Source organism: Carcharodon carcharias, chromosome 20 (genome assembly GCF_017639515.1).
Source record: "Carcharodon carcharias isolate sCarCar2 chromosome 20, sCarCar2.pri, whole genome shotgun sequence".
Taxonomy (NCBI): Eukaryota; Metazoa; Chordata; class Chondrichthyes; order Lamniformes; family Lamnidae; genus Carcharodon; species Carcharodon carcharias.
Window position 1 is genome coordinate 60826923 of NC_054486.1, and position 16577 is coordinate 60843499.

General features: G+C 39.8%; 1 protein-coding gene across 1 annotated transcript in view; it reads left to right on the forward strand.

The window, feature by feature from the left end:
- Positions 1 to 16577, forward strand: part of exoc5 (exocyst complex component 5) — an 84070-nt gene that overhangs the window by 27145 nt on the left and 40348 nt on the right. Inside the window, exon 4 of the mRNA XM_041214880.1 lies at positions 15115 to 15309. Coding sequence (XP_041070814.1) covers positions 15115 to 15309 — 195 coding nt within the window. The remainder of the gene's footprint in view (positions 1 to 15114; positions 15310 to 16577) is intronic.

Consider the following 16577-nt stretch of genomic DNA (forward strand, 5'->3'; position numbering starts at 1 on the left):
TACATAAGGGGACCAAAACTGTTCACAGTATTCTAGGTGTGGTCTAACTAATGCCTTGTATCGTTTTTGCAAGACTTCCCTGTTTTTATACTCCATTCCTTTTGAAATAAAGGCCAGCATTCCAAATGCCTTCCCTATTACCTGCTGAACTTGTATGCTAGCTTTTTGGGACCCATGCATGAGGACTCTCAAATCCCTCTGTGCTACAACTTTCTTCAGTCTGCTCTGTTCTCCCTGCCAAAGTGCATAACTTCACGCTTTCCCACATTTATGTTCTATTTGCCACGTTTTTGCCAACTCACTTAACCCTCTGTAGACTCTGTCATCCTCACCACTTGCCTTCCCACCTATTTTTGTGTCATCTGCAAACTTGGCAATAGTACATTAATTTCTCTCATCCAAGTCATTAATATTTATTGTAAATAATTGTGGCCCCGGCACTGATCCCTGTGACACTCAACATAGGTTGCCATCCTGAAAATGACCCCTGTATCCCAATTCTGTCTTCTATTAGTTAGCCAGTCCTCTATCCATGCTAATATACTACCCCACCACACCTTGGGCTCTTATATTTTTAAGTAGCCTTATGTGCGGTACCTTATTGAATGCCTTTTGGAAATCCAAATATATTGCATCTACTAGTTCCCCTTTATCCTGCCTGTTATCCCCTCAAAGAATTCTAATAAATTTGTCAGGCATGATTTCCCCTTCATGAAGCCATGTTGACTCTACTTGATTAGATTATGCATTTCTAAATGCTCTGCTATTTACTTATTTATTTCCAACACTTCCCTTGTCTCAATTTTAAGTTCTTCTAGTGTACCAGCTGCCGCCTCTTTCACCTTGGCATGGGTAACATTTTCTTCCTTTGTAAAGATAGACACAAAGCACTTGTTCAACACCTCCACAATTTCTCTAGCCTCCATGTGCAAGTCCCATTTTTTTTGTTACCTAATCGGCCCTACTCTTTCTTTTACTACCCTTCTATTATTTACATGCTTATAGAAGGCCTTGGGATTTCCTTTTATGTTTGTTGCTAGCCTCTTTTTCCTGCTCTCTCCTTGCTTTTCTTATAAGTTTCTTCACTTCCCCTCTGGTCCTTCTATATTCAACCTGATTCTCCACTGTATTTTCTACCTGACATCTGTCATAGGCGCACTTCTTTCTTTTCATCTTTACTTCTATCTCTCTCGTCATCCAGGGCGCTCTGGATTTATATGTCCTACCTTTCCCCTTCAAAGGAATATATCTTGACATTGCTTGCTGTACTTTTTCTTTGAAAGTGGTCCACTGTTCAGCCACCGTCTTTTCTGCCAATATTTGATTCCAACTCGCTTGGCTCAGCTGCATTCTCATCCTATTGAAGTTGGCTTTCCCCCAGTTAATTAGCCCTCCTTTTGATTGTTCCCTGTCATTTTCCATGATTAACCTAAACCTTATGAAACAATGGCCACTGTTCCCTAGAGTGTCTCCCAATGATATTTGATCCGTTTGGGGCCAAGTCATTCCCCAGAACCAGGTTCAAAAGTGCATGTCCCCTCATTGCACCGGAAACATACTGCTGTAGAAAATGATCTTGAACACATTCCAGGAACTCACACCCCTCTTGTAGTTTTGTACTATTCCTATCCCAGTCTATATTTCGATAATTGAAATCTCCCATTTTGATTACTCTATAATTCTTGTTCTTCTCTGTAATTTCTTTGCAAATTTATTTCTCCACATCACTTCCACTAGTTAGTCTTTATATACTACGCCAGTCAATGTTATTGCACCTTTTTCATTCCTTCCTCCAGCCAGATATTGTGTCCTTGACCCCTCTGGAACATCCTCTCTCTGGTACTGTAATGATACTTCCAATACTTCCCACTGCCAGTTTTTCTTCTCTGCACTCTGAATTTTCCTTCAGCTTCCCATCCCCCTGCCAATCTAATTTAAACCCTCCCCACGAGGTCATTAGTCCCAGTCCTGTTAAGGTGTAACCTGTCCTCCTCGTACAGGTCCCACCTGCCCCGGAACCAATTCCAATGCCTCAGAAATCTAAAGCCCTCCATTTTTCCAGCCACGTATTGAACTGCTTAGTTTTCCTGTTCTTATGCTCACTGGGAATAATCCTGAGATTTACTACTCTTGAGGCCCTGCTTTTCAAATCCCTTCCTAACTGCCTAAAATCTGCTTTCATGACCTCATCCATTTTTCTACCTATGTCATTGACTCCAGTGTGGATCATGATCTCTGGCTGCTTGCCTTCCTCCAGAAGGATGTCCTGCAGCTGCTCTGTGACATCCATGATCCTGGCACCAGGGAGGCAACATACCATCCTTGAGTCATGTCTATGGCCGCAAAAACACCTGTCTGCTCCCCTAACAATGGAATCCCCTACTACTATAACACTTCCATTCTTCCTCCTCCCCTCCTGTGCAGCTGAGCTGCCCGTGGTGCCAAGAACTTGCCCCTTGCTACAGCCCTCTGAGGAACCACCTCGCTCACCACTATCCAAAATGGAAAAGTGGTTAGAAAGTGAGAGAGTGCAGCAACCCCCTGAGGCTATCTGCCTGTTCCTCTAAGATACTCTAGCGGTCATCCATTCCCTTTCTGCCTGTGTGCTGCTTAGCTGCAATGTGACCACCTCTCTGAACGTGCTATCCACGTAATCCTCAGCCTTGCGGATGTGCCACAGTGACTCCAGCCAATGCTCATGTTCTGCAACCCAGAGCCCACTTTTCTGCAACTGATGACACTTCCTGCAGATGTAGTTATTGTAGACATCCCACATTCCGCAAGATGCACGTTCCACATGGCCAAGCTGCACTGTCGTACCTTAAACTTTATATAAAGTGTTTACTTACCTGGAGGCAGTTCAAAAGGGATTCATTAGGCTGATTCCTGAGATGAAGGGGTTGACTTATCAAGAACGGCTAAACAGTTTAGGCCTTTATTCATTAGAGTTTAGAAGAATGAGGGATGATCTTATTGAAACATACAAAATTCAGGGGGCTTGACAGGGTCGATGTTGAGAAGATGTTTCCACTGGTGGGGGAATCACAAACTAGGGGACGTAGTTACAGAATAAGGGGTCACTCATTTAAAACTGAGATGCAAAGGAATTTCTTCTCTCAAAGGGTAGTGAATGTCTGGAATTCTCTACCTCAGAGTTGTGGAGGCTAGATCACTGAAAGCATTTAAAGAGGAGGTAGATAGATTTTTGAAATATCAGGGAATTGGGGGCTATGAGGAGCTTGCATGAAAGAGGAGTTGAGGCCTGGGGCAGATCAGCCATGATCTTATTGAATGGCGAGGCAGGCGAGAGGGGCTGAATGGCCCACCCCTATTTCATATGTTCTTATGTCACTCACCAATCATCGTCTCCTTTCCCTCTCGCACCTCTTTATGAAGTACCGCTGCTCTCTCCCTCTCCTGCTCTTTTATCTCCTGGACACCTCTCTAGTTCCCTATGACTTCACACTTAATTTTCTCCAAGTCTGGTTAGTCTACTCAGACCCAACACCAGCGGCACAGCTAGCTCCTTTTGAACTCTTGGCTCCTCTCATGCTCTTTTTGAACTCCCAGCTCCTCTTGTGCTCTTCTATTATGCTTAATTAATTAAATTATTTTTCTGAATTTACTTATAATTAACAAACCCTACTACTCAAGAAAAACTTACTACTATTTATAAACCGTACTGATGCTAATAAAACCTTACAATTACAAATAAATGACCAATTTCAAAGACAATCAAGCAAACCCAGTGGATACTCACCTGCCAATCACCTACTTGCTCTCCTGCGAAAGCACACCTTCATTTTGTGATGGTAATGCTGTTGAATATCAAGGGGAGGTGATTAGACTTTGTCCTGTTGGAGATGGTCATTGCCTGGCCCTTGTGTGGCATAGCATGCCTGTTACTTGTCACTTATCAGTCCAAGCCTGAATGTTGCCAAAGCCTTGCTAGATGTGGGCATGGACTGCTTTAGCATCTGAGGAGTTGTAAATGGAATTGAACACTGAATATTAGCGAACTGTTAGAATTGCAAGAGATTCGGACCTGACGCCAATGATAGATAAATTTCCATTATTGCTGCACATTAACACATTTGTGTTTAAGCCATAACTTAAAGTTTCAAGGAGATCATTATCACCTGTCAGATACTGGAAAAGGTAGTATGAATTGCATTGTTCTTTAGCTTGGCTCCAGCCAACATTTACGTCACCTTCACAAGCCAGCTGCTTTCTCCTTGCCTTCTATATTTGGCCATTCACAGCCCTCTTTATTGTGCACAGTGCTGGTCATCTGATTTAATAATTCCAACCATTTTTGTCCACATCAGCTTAAACTCTGGTTTCCCACTTACCCAGCAAGTCTACACATCTTGAGTTCAGTTGTACATAGGCATTTCCTGACCCTGTCCAATGTCTTGCAGCTGTCCTGTTTTCCTGTCTTCTTTGGTCTTGATCAACAGTTGCCCATTGTTAATTTTAATAGCATAGTGCTTCAATCTTTCACAGACAGTAGCAATTGCTGATGTGGCTCAAAAGTTTCAGTTACTCTTAAGCACTTTCCTAAGACTACCAGCCTGTTGGGACAGAGAAGTTTGTTCAAACATGCAATTTGCATATTGAATTACTCAAACAACTGCATTTCTAAAATTACCTGAGCTATTGTACCTTTATAACATTACTACATTATCAAAAACAAGCTCCTATTCTTGGAACAGCATATCAGCAAGTGAATCAGTAAAACAATTATTGTAATTTAACCCATGATAATCTTACAGAACACCCCATCTTTTGACCTTATGGAGGGAAAAGTCATTGATGGAACAGCTGAAGACAGTTGGGCCTTGTTACTGCCCTGAGAACCTTTTACACCAATGTCCTGGTGCAGAGCTGATTGACCTATGAGAACTACTACCATTCCTTTGTGCTAGGTATAATTCCAACCAGTAGAGTTTTACCCCTGATTGACTTCAAGGTCAATAGGGCTGCTTGATGCCACAGTTGGTCAGATGCTGCCTTGAAGTCAAAGGCAATCAACCACTTCACCTCTTTGAGTTCAGCTCTTTTGTCCATGTTTGGGCCAGGGCTGTAATGAGGCTTGGAGCTGTGTTGACCTGGTGAAACCCAAGCTGAGCAATTTGTGACCAGGTTATTAGTGACTAAATGCTGTTTGATAGCACTACCAACAACACCTTTCATCATGGATGTTTGAGAATAGACTCTTGAGATGGTGCTAATTGGTTAGATGGGATTTGTCCAGCTGTTCGTGGTCAGGGCATAGTTGGACAAATTCCACTTTTATGGGTAAATAAGTGTGTTTAACTGTACTGGAACAACTTGGCTAGGGGTCCGGCTAGTTCTGGAGTATAAGTCTTCAGTATCACAATCAGAATGTTGTCAGGGCCCATAGCATTCACTATATGAAGTGTGCTCAGCATTTCTTTGTATCAAGAGGAGTGAAGTGAATTGACTTGCCTCTGTGATGGTGAGGGCCTCAGGACAAGTATCCACTGGGTACTTCTGGCTGAAAATGGTTGTAAATGCTTCAGCATTGTCTTTTGCAGTGACGTGCTGGTCTCTTGTCATCATTGAGGGTGAGAATGTTTATGAAGACTCCGCCAGTTTTTTAATTGTCCACCTCCATGCACAATTGGATCTGGCAAATTGGTTGGTTGTGGGATTGCTTAACATTGAGTAATCTGCTGTTTACCATGCATGTAGTCCTGTGTTGTAGCTTCAGGAGGTTGGCAGTTCATTTTTAGGTATGCTTGGTGCCAGTGTGCATTTATAAGGACCATAGAGGGTACATGGGCACAATACACTCAGGATGGGGGACTTCAGTGTGTATCACTGAAGGTCCTGAAGGACATAGCTGCCAGACTTGTCCTGTAGCATTTGGTGAGAGAACCATCATTATAACGGTGAGGAAGTATATATTGAGCATTATTCCACGGTGGCGATATTGCTGTAATCAGTGTTCCATTTGTCAATCTGTGCCATAATTTTGGGCTCCTTACCTTATGGATTTGCCAAGTCTCTCTTTTGGTATATTAACATGAAAGTCATCTCCGACGATACCATCTTTTGTGACAATTTTATTATACAGTGATATACCAATTGTTATGTCATAGTTGACTGCAAAGTCCTTCCTAGCTAGACTGGAGTAAAAGAAATGGGGTATTATGATCCCAGACTAAACCCCCAAATTTTGCATCGACCCCAGACGAGAACCCTAAATTTTATTATGATCCAATTATGGACCAGTAATTTTTTTTTGTTAAGTAGACAAAATTTGAAATCCTAATTACTTAGAGAATAGAGCCACAACGTTCCACAGTTTTAAACAAATAGAAGAAATTTTACTGTACAAAAGTCAATGAAGCAAACAATCAACACTATCCATCTTATACTCAACATCGAGAATCAACAAGAGGTAAATATAAATTAACAAACTGTGGTCAGACACCACAAACTACACATCGAATGGCAGACGCAACAAAGTCAAATTCCACGAATTTCCTCAGCAATCCACCCAGACATTAGCGAGTCACAAAAATTCTTCAAAGTCTGCCTTCCTCACAAGGGATTTCAGCTGCTCTCTTTTGAGAATCTAGCTTTTGATTTCCCTCCACAGCAGCTTCAGCTCAGTCTGTCCCAACAACTGCTTGCCCCCAGTTATTCAGTCTCTTCTGAGACCGCATCCCACTGGATTCATAAGGTTGCACCCAGCATGTAGCTGATAGCATGATTCCAACTCTCTAGCTGCTCTGAACAGAACCCCACTATTCAGGATTTCTTTTGCCCCAGCTGTCAGCTATCCTATCACTGTTCCCCCGGCTTTTTTGAACCTTAGCTCCCTCAACAGTATGGAGTTAATGGCAGTACTTAAGCTGCAAGGAGCCTACTCTCCTCTTCGCTTGCTCCCTGCAGGCTGCTATTCACTCTGCCCCTTGAATTGAATGGTGTGACATATTAATATCTCTCAACAGGGTTCAGCTCCTGTTCTTAGGCAGTGTCTAATATATCCAAGCTGAATACATTATGCACCTTAAATGTTACAATCTCTGGTCAACCAAATGTCACCCCCACAGATGCTAACTTACAAAAACAAGGCAAAAAATATTGATTCCTTCACGAGGGATTTTTGGATATGAGCATTTTCACTGAAATTGAATACACTTTAGTTCAAGGAAAATGTTGAGGGAATTGAGACACTGGCTAGTATATGTGTGAAAGGTCTATGACTTAAGTTTGATGCTGCTGGTGCATTGGACCTTCAACTATGCTGACTGTGACTCTTATCTCCATGGAACTTACGTTATCAAGGCTACTTGACTCATCATGTATGTGTCAGCACTTTGTTGAGCAATCCAAATTTAAATTCCTGTTCTCGCTAGCCCTCTATATTCCTCTGCTTTGTTTATCTATTTTTCCCTTAATAAGCACAAGAGTATCTGCTTCAACTACTCCCTGCAGCAAAGCAATCCATGCTCCAGTAACTCTCCTGGGCTAAGAAATTTCTGCTAATCTCTCCTCGTTTTTTAATGACAATTTTAATTGATCCCTTTCCACTGACTCCTCATCTTTTCCTATTTGCTCTATCAAAACCCATAATTTTAAAAATCTCTATTGAAACCCTTCTTAGATGACTTTACACTTATGGAAATGGCCCCAGTATCTCAGTTCTCCTTATAACAAATTTTTTGGTATCATCCATCGATAATTTTACTGTTGTTTCGAATGGAGTTTTCAAAACTCTACACAGTACTCTAACTGTGCCCTAACCATTGCTTGTACAAATTCTTGCCTTTTTGCACTGTTCCCCAATTAAAAATGCTTTCTGTCTTTTTGATGGCATTATCTACCTGTAGTTTCAAAGAATTATGTATTTGAACTCCTAGATACCTCTGTTTATCCATACTTTCCAATGAATTTTTATTGGGAATAAACTAATTGAAGTTTATGGAGCTGTTTATGTTTTTTAAAAAATATTTTAAATGCAGTTGGTTAAGCTTAAGGACATATTGTGCACTCAAAAGGATGAGTAATGCTGAGAGTGGGCAGGTCTGGTTTTAAGGTTATGTGCATTTTGAGGATTAGGTATTGGAGTTGCAGTTTAAGTTAATGATAAATTGCCTTGGGTCAGGGAAATCTACCCAGAATTAGCTCACTAAACCACGTTGAATCAGCTAGCCAGTAGGATGGGCCCTGTAGCATTCAAATATATTAATCTAAAGAAAACTGTACAGTGGTCCTGAGCAGACTGAGCAACAATTAATGCTGCACTCTCATTTCTTCATTGAAAAATGTAAGCCATAATGCATTGAATTGTATTCCTTGTCAACTCTGGATAGTTTTGCTAATTAGCATTTTTCAAGTTTGATTTCTGACCAGTTTTGATCAAAATTATCTTGCACTTTCAATTGAATTGTTTCATGGCAACAGAACATGAACTTTATTTGAAAATACAAGCATGGAATTTTGATGGAGGTTCAAACCAAGGATTCCAGATGCCTGCTGTTTAGCATAAGATTAATGCAAAAATTCCTATTGCATTCAAGATCCCTTTATTTCTTTGCAGATTTACAAAATGCTGTTAAATTGGATTGATATTAAGGCTTCCAAAACACAGATGATAGTTAAAATTGACTGTCTTGACACTTGAGTCCTTTTTCGTGCATTTGAGAAATCTTATCATTTAACAGTTGTATGAGTTGTACTTTCTTGCAATTTGCTGTACTTTTCAATTGAATTTGTTTTATAACTGAAATATGTGTAACTTTAGAAAGGGAAGAAGTGAAAGACACTGTTGGTAGAGTTGGATGAACAGGAGGTGGCTTGTATGTAGCATTAATGGCAGCATAGACCAGTTTGGCCAAATGACTTGTTTCTATGCTGTGGCCTGTATGTAATTTTATGCTCAGGCTGATAGGAAATGATAGTTACCACTGAGTTCCACCTGTTTTTTTCTATTTGGCTAACAACAGAAGATATGGGAGCAGGAATAAATCATATGGCCCCTTGAGCCTGTTCCACCACTTCCTATGATCATGGCTTATCTTCTGCCTCAACTTCACCTTCCTGCTCACTCCCCATATCTTGTGATTCCCTGAGAAATCAAAAATCTTTTCACCTCAATTGTCTGTTGTCAGTGTGGAGCAGTGTGAGTGGTTCCAGTTTTTTTTTGAAGGGTCCACACCTGAAATGTCAACTCATCAGTTCTCAATGATGTTGCCTGACCTGCTGAATGTTTCCAACATTTTCTATTTTTATTTTTGAATGTTGAATATTCATATGAGCAGAGGTAGAAAAAACAATGCAAGTAGAGAAGCGGGTTGAGAAGGGGAATGTTTGTAGCAACGAAGATACTTTGAATTGGGGTTTTTCAATTGGTGTTTTTCAATTGGTGTTCAATGCTGCAAATATAACTAAGAGTATTGGAAGGTTAAACTAGAAAACAAATTAATATTTATTGAAGAGTTAATGACAATGTAGGTTCCTACTGAGCTGTGGTTGAGCCAGAGAAATGTTCAACAATTATCTATTTTGCCCAGTGCATTTCAAACCACATTACTTATCAGGGGAAGAAAGTTCTTTGATATCTTAAGATGGTTTAGGCACAGCTTGGTCATTTGAAGGCCATCTGATCTTGCATGCTTGAAAATCTTGAAAAGTGGAACCTCACTTTTTCAAGATAAGTTTTGTTTTTGTTCAGATGATGCTAGGCAAATGTTTTTTCAACTTCATGTAGCATTAAAATAATGGATTTTCCAGTTGTACTAACGAAAGTGCCAGCGTTCACCATCATTGCTCCTCTGTAACCACAGCAACTCTGAGTCGACAAGTGCAGTCAAATGTGGAATTCCACACAATTTGCTGTCAGTAATTCTATACTTTTTGAGAGGGTGTGTTGTTGAAGTCCTTGAAGACTGCAATCAGTTAGAAATCATTCACCTGACAACTTCCACTTTGACACCATAATATCGTGTTAAAAACCCCTGAAGAGTTTAACACTGTACCAAGTAATAACTTCTGCTGAAGAGACTTTCTGGCCCTGGAAAACAATATTAATGCTAGCAGTGTGTGATGCTAACTTTCTCCATTCTGATGATTGTATATTTTCATATTTTTAAAAGCTTAATGTTGCAAATTCTAATATATATGCCCCAGTTGTTCATTTCACTCTCTGTAAAATGTACATAATTGAAGGTGCATTTTACTTCCTGGTTTGTTGTCTGAGAATACCTCAATGTGATTACTGCCTGCTCTGTTTGATGACATCACTGCTGGATGTCTGGAGCTCCCCTTGATTTGGTGCCAGATTCAAATTAATGCTGGGAAAGATGAAATCCTTGTCGCAGATTTCACCCCATATTTATGAGCATCTCTATTAAAGGTCAGCAGTGAGTGCTGTTGCTTCACAGCTGACTGCAAAACTCTGTTAGGTTATATTTCAACTTAGTTTATTCCATACCAACTCTTAATTCCTGGATTGCCTATGGAAATGAAATGAATGCAATTGTGACTGAAAATGTGAATGTGTTGAAGTCCTTGAAGTCTGCAGTATTGTTTTTGGATTGTACTGCTGAAACTTTAATTACAGATGATCTTCATTTTATATTCAAATATGGGGAAAAAATCTTAAAAATAAAATGCTGGAAAAATTTAGTCAGTCAGTATGGGTGAAAAGAAAATAAGTTTTAGGTACGGGCCTTTGTCAGAATTGGAACACCTTATAGATGAACAACATTTTAAGGGGAAGGAGAAATCACATACACGTATACTTGTGTGATGCTAAATGAAAAGCAGGAGATAATTAACTCTAATAAGAGATTGGGAGATATTATGAGGGAAATTAAAGATCTTTCAGGCGTCATCAATATGTGAATATCCGAGATGTCTAAGTATAAGGAAGCTATAAATGAAGGATCAGAATCTGGCAGCCCAGAGGAAGCTCCAACTACCAGGAGTCCGGAAGGTGAACAGAGCAGGAAAACATGAAGGATGCAGACTGTCCTGGGAGCGATATGTTGGGATTAGACACTCTGCATCCTTCATGTTTTCCTGTATTTAGCATTGGTCTTCGCTATAGAGGATACAAGTAACATCCCAGAAATAGCTGTAAATCAAGAATTGGAAGAGAGGTGGAACGAAAAATTACAATCATCAGGGAAGTGGCACTTGGCAAATTGTTGGAACTGTAGGTTGACAAGTCCCTGGGTCCTGATGGGATTTCATCTCAGGGACTTAAAAGAAGTAGCTAGTGAGATAATTGATGTGTTGGTTTTAATTTTCCAAAATTCACTAGATTCAGGTAAGACTCCATTAGATTGGAAAATAGCAAATGTAACTTCTTTATTCAAGAAGGGAGGAAGACAGAAAGCAGGAAACTATAGGCCATTTAACTCAACATCTGTCATGGGGAAAATGTTGGAAGGCATTATTAAAAGTGTTATAGCAGGGCACTTGGATAAATTCAAGGTAATCAGGCAGAGTCAACATGGTTTTGTGAACGGGAAATCATTTGTAACCAATTTGTTAGATTCTTTGAGGAAGTAACATGTGCTGTAGGTAAAGGGAAACCGGCAGATGTGCTGTACTTAGATTTTAAGAAGGCACTTGATAAGGTTCCACATCAAAGGTTATTGTGGAAAATTAAAGCTCATGGTGTGGGGGATAACATATTGGCATGGATGGAAGATTGGCTAGCTAACAATTGTAAATGGGTCATTTTCTGGTTTGCAAGATGTGGCACAATTTATATAAATGAGTTGGGTGAAGGGACAGAAGGTATGGTTGCTAACTTTGATGATACCAAGATAGGTAGGAAGGTAAGCTGTGAAGAGGACATACAGAGGCTACAAAAGGATATAGATAGTCGTTTGGTATTACAGAACTTGAGTATTGCTGAAAGAAGAGACATGTTGAAACTGTACATCCCAAAGACTGGCAGATTGTATCAAACATCATGTCCCAGCTGCTGTTTGCAACAGGCAGGGTACAGACTGTACTCAACCAGCCCATGCTTGCAAAATTCAAAACACTGTCCAACACTAGATGTAATTCTGTGATTGAACAACATTTGCTAAATAATCCTCAGTGTGCTAAGAATTAACGCTGACAACCAATCTAAGATTGTCAGTGGGACTCGCAGTGTGGCGCCTTTACGTGTATTGGAAGCTACGTAGATTAATACACAGGATCCTGTTCTTTGCAGACAGAAAGAACATGTACACACACTGCGCCATGTTTCAGCTAAACAAAGCAAGTGACGGCCATTTGCTGACTCATTCCTCAGGGCAATGCTTGACCAATCAGGATAAAGCTTCCTGGTTTAAATTTCAAACGGTGCTTGGCAGTTAACTGGCAGTAACCATTACTGGTGCATTTTCCATGGCAACACCTCTACCAATCAGAGTCCACTTGCCAACCCATCAGCACTCTCTTCACATACAGTATATTTTCCCCTTATATTCGTACTCTTGTGAAGTGTCCTGATGAGTACAAGATGGAAAGCTCCGACATGTCTCTTTTTCAGGATACAGATAGGTTAAGTGAGCGGGCAAAGATCTGGCAAATGGAGTATAATGTGGAAAAATGTGAAATTGTCCATTTTGGCAGGAAGAATTTTTTTAACAAGCATATTATCTAAATGATAGATTGCAGAATACAGATTCAGAGGGACTTGGGTATCTGTTATGACCCAGCAGTTGGTAAAACTGAGTTATTTAAAAATCTCAGAGGGAAAATTTAAACAACTGTCATAATCTATATTTATATTTTTGTGTGTTTGAGATGCAGCTCTGAATTCAGGAATTAGACCATTAGTTCTCGTGAGGTTTTACATCAAAATACACGAGACATTTATTAATTTACACAAGTTAAATATATTCACATGGCTACAAATTACAACTTTTATAACTTTTAAACAAATTCCCAAACTAACCTCCACTAAGGCAACAGCAACCTATAGACTTTAAGCAGACACCAGGCAAAGCATTTTCATCTTACAAATTCAAAATGAGGTTCCTTTCACTTTGGTTCCTGTGGAGACAGTTGAAGGCTTACAGCTGCTTAGATCTTACATTGTCTCTGCACTGCACACACAAAACTGCTCTGTTATACCCAACACAGCTCATTAAATTCTCATTGAATCACCAACCACTTAGAACACCACCTCTTCTAACAATACAACCCCTTTCATAGTACCAATTTTATTAGTAATATAAACATATTGCTTGGTCTCTGCTAGCTAGGCACCAGAATTCACTCCCCTTCTTGAATGCTTTATTCAACAAAATGCAAATGCACTCTACCTCTCTTACATCTCAGAACTAGTATACATCAAAGCACCTTAGACTAGCCATCTTTAATCCAATTAAGACACACCCACAGATTAAACCACTATTTATAAAAAAAAATTTCCAATAATGTTATGTACATTAATAGCTTCATGACAGTGTCCTAGCGCACAAATCACAAAAGGTTAGTATGCAGGTACAGCAAGTAATTAGGAAAGCTAATAGAATGTTATTGTTTATTGCAAGGGGAATTGAATGCAAAAGTAGAGAGATTATGCTTTAGTTATACAGGTCACTGGGGAGACCGCATCTGGAGTATTTTGTACAGTATTGGTCTCCTTATTTAAGGAAGGATGTAAATGCGTTGGAAGCATTTCGTAGAAGGTTTACTAGACTAATACCTGGAATGGGCAGTTTGCCATGAGGCAAGGTTGGGCTGGCTAGGCTTCTATCCTCTGGAGTTTAGAAGAGTAAGAGGCGACTAGAAACATATAAGATCCCGAAGGGTCTTGACAGGGTGGATGTGGGAGAATCTAGAACTGGGGTCACAACTTTAAAAATAAGGACTCGCCCATTTAGAGCAGGGAGGAGGAGAATTTTTTTCTGAGGGTGGTGAGTCTTTGGAATCTCTTCCTCAAAAGGCGGTGGAAGCAGAGTCTTTGAAAATTTTTAAGGGATGTGCTAGATAGATTCTTATTAAGCAAAGGGGTGAAACGCTATTAGGGGCAGGTGGGAATGTGGAGTTAATGTTGCAATCAGATCAGCCATGGCGGAGCAGGCTCGAGGGGCCGAGTGGCCTACTCCTCTTGCTTCTAATTTGTATGTTCATAAGAAGGTGACAGGCTGGTTGAACAGTAAGGTTTTGAGACTTTTATCAGTAAAGAGAGATGGTGCAAAGTAAGGAAACTTGCATTTACTATGTCTTCAAGATGTTCCTTAATGCTTGACATTCAATGAATTGTATTAAAGTGTAGTCACTATTATTGTGTGAAAGAGTGCACCAGCCAATTTTGCGCACAATGTTTCATGGACAGAAAATTAAATAGATGATTCATTAATCTGTTTTTGGTGGTAGTGAGTCAGGTTAAAGGGGAACTCACTGCTCTGAGTGTGGGACAGAATCTTGGTTGCCACCCTGACCAGGTAAATGGGATCTTGATCAAACCTCTCATATGAATATACTAATAACAATGCAGTATTCCCTGCTTGGAAACACTAGTCGAGGTTATGTACTGAAGCAGAGCAGAACAAAGATTCATGGTCTTGTAACTCAGACCAATTGAACCAAGATGACACATAGAATTCCAAATTTGAGAGGTGCAACAGCTGAAGGCTATGCCAATGGTGGGATGGTTTGCAACACACAGAGACCAGAATTGGAAGAGTGTATGGTGAAGGTTGCAGCAATAGGAATAAGTAGCATTTGGCTATGTTTGGATTTGTAGGCAAAGATGACCAATTTGAAATCAACTTCCTGAGCAACATTTTTGGAGTAGGTGATATAGTTAAAATTAGGATGAGGACTGATGTCATTCTTTGAAACATGGAACTATCAACTAATAGAGCATTAACTGAAGCTGTGGTGAAATCTGCAGCCCAATATGACTTGGTCAAAGGATAGTAGGATTGATCTTATATTTTTAAAGAGAAAAACTGAGTTCTTGTTTATGCTTTTTTCTAAAGGTCATTTCATTCTTCATGACCATTGAACCTGAAATATCAATAATTAGTGTTTCTTCTATTAAAGTGCGATATTTGGATAATATATGTTTGCAGTAGTATCATTAATTTTGATGCTTCACTTCTATGCTTATAGATTGCTTTCCAGCATTTCCAGGAGCTGGATGAACATATCAGCTACGTAGCAACGAAGGTTTGTCACCTTGGAGACCAACTGGAGGGAGTAAATACACCAAGGCAACGGGCTGTAGAGGCACAGAAACTGATGAAATACTTTAATGAGTTTCTGGATGGAGAGCTGAAGTCTGACGTTTTTACAAATCCAGAAAAGGTAAGTGCTGTCAGCAGGATAAAAATGGTTCAAAGCAGTAAGCAGTGCTTCTCTAATTACAAGCTGCTACCATGACTTAGCACGGTCAGACTTCAAACCACCGAGAGTTTAAACTTTTCAAAGAGTCTAACAGTTTCATTGTTCAGAAATGTAAATTAAAAATGGTAACCTGCAGAGTGCTGATAAAGCATTTGTTGGTATTTTTTTCATTTTATTTTCCAATTTTGCTAATGAAGCTAAGAATTTTGGCTCTTGGCTTAATCATACTCACATGGATAAAGAAGTGAGATTCAACCACCCCCTCACCCAACATTTGTTATTTTTAATTGAATTTGGTTGTGTGGCTGAAGAATTTTATTAAAATGTATCCGCAGCATAAATGAGGAATAAATTGGCATTAAGGAAAGTTAAAAATTTTGGAAGGCTAAATTTATAATGTACTTCAGCAATAGTCAAATTTTATGGTACTTTATTTTAACCCTCTTCAATTCACAACTACTAGCCAATAAAATCATACTGTGTTTGTGTATATGTATATACATTATGTGGCTAAATGACAATAGTAGAGAAGCACCTAACGTGTCTACCGCTTGATCCATCCCCTTGCTAACACGCTCAATGAAGTTTAGTACCGCATTTCCCAAAGTTTGCAGCACTTCTCATCCACCCACATGCCTCTCGATCAATTTTCATAGAGTCATGAAAGTCAAAGCAAAACAACTGCTGTTGTATCAAAAGAAATAACCAAATGAAACCACAAGAAGCATTCTCTCATTCATTAAGGAAGGTTGGTGGAGAAGGAATCACTTGGCAATAGATAAAATAGAAATAACAGTTTGAAGATTAATAACTTTGCTTGGGGTATCACTGACCACCCATAGCAAAGAAGAACATAACGTTAAAAAATCTGGGGCAACCAAATGTAGAATTGTACCTACCCATCCATGGTTCAACAGCATGAACTAGTCTAACTGAATAAATAAAGCGAGCTGTTTGAGATTCACCCCGTACCTGCCACAGAATTCCTTGCAACCCCCCCCTTCACCTCCAACTCACATGGTGCAGTTATTCACTTTTGTTTTCTTTAAATGAGAAAGCTCTGCCCCACCATCTCCACCCACCAAACAGTTATGGATCTGCATTCCCTTCCCTGAAAAGAGATGATTGCTCCACTGCTGCTGCTGAAACACTGCATCCCTCAGTGAGCGTAGATTGTATCTCAACCAGTCCTGCCTATACCCATCATAGAAAAAATTCCCCTACCCCCA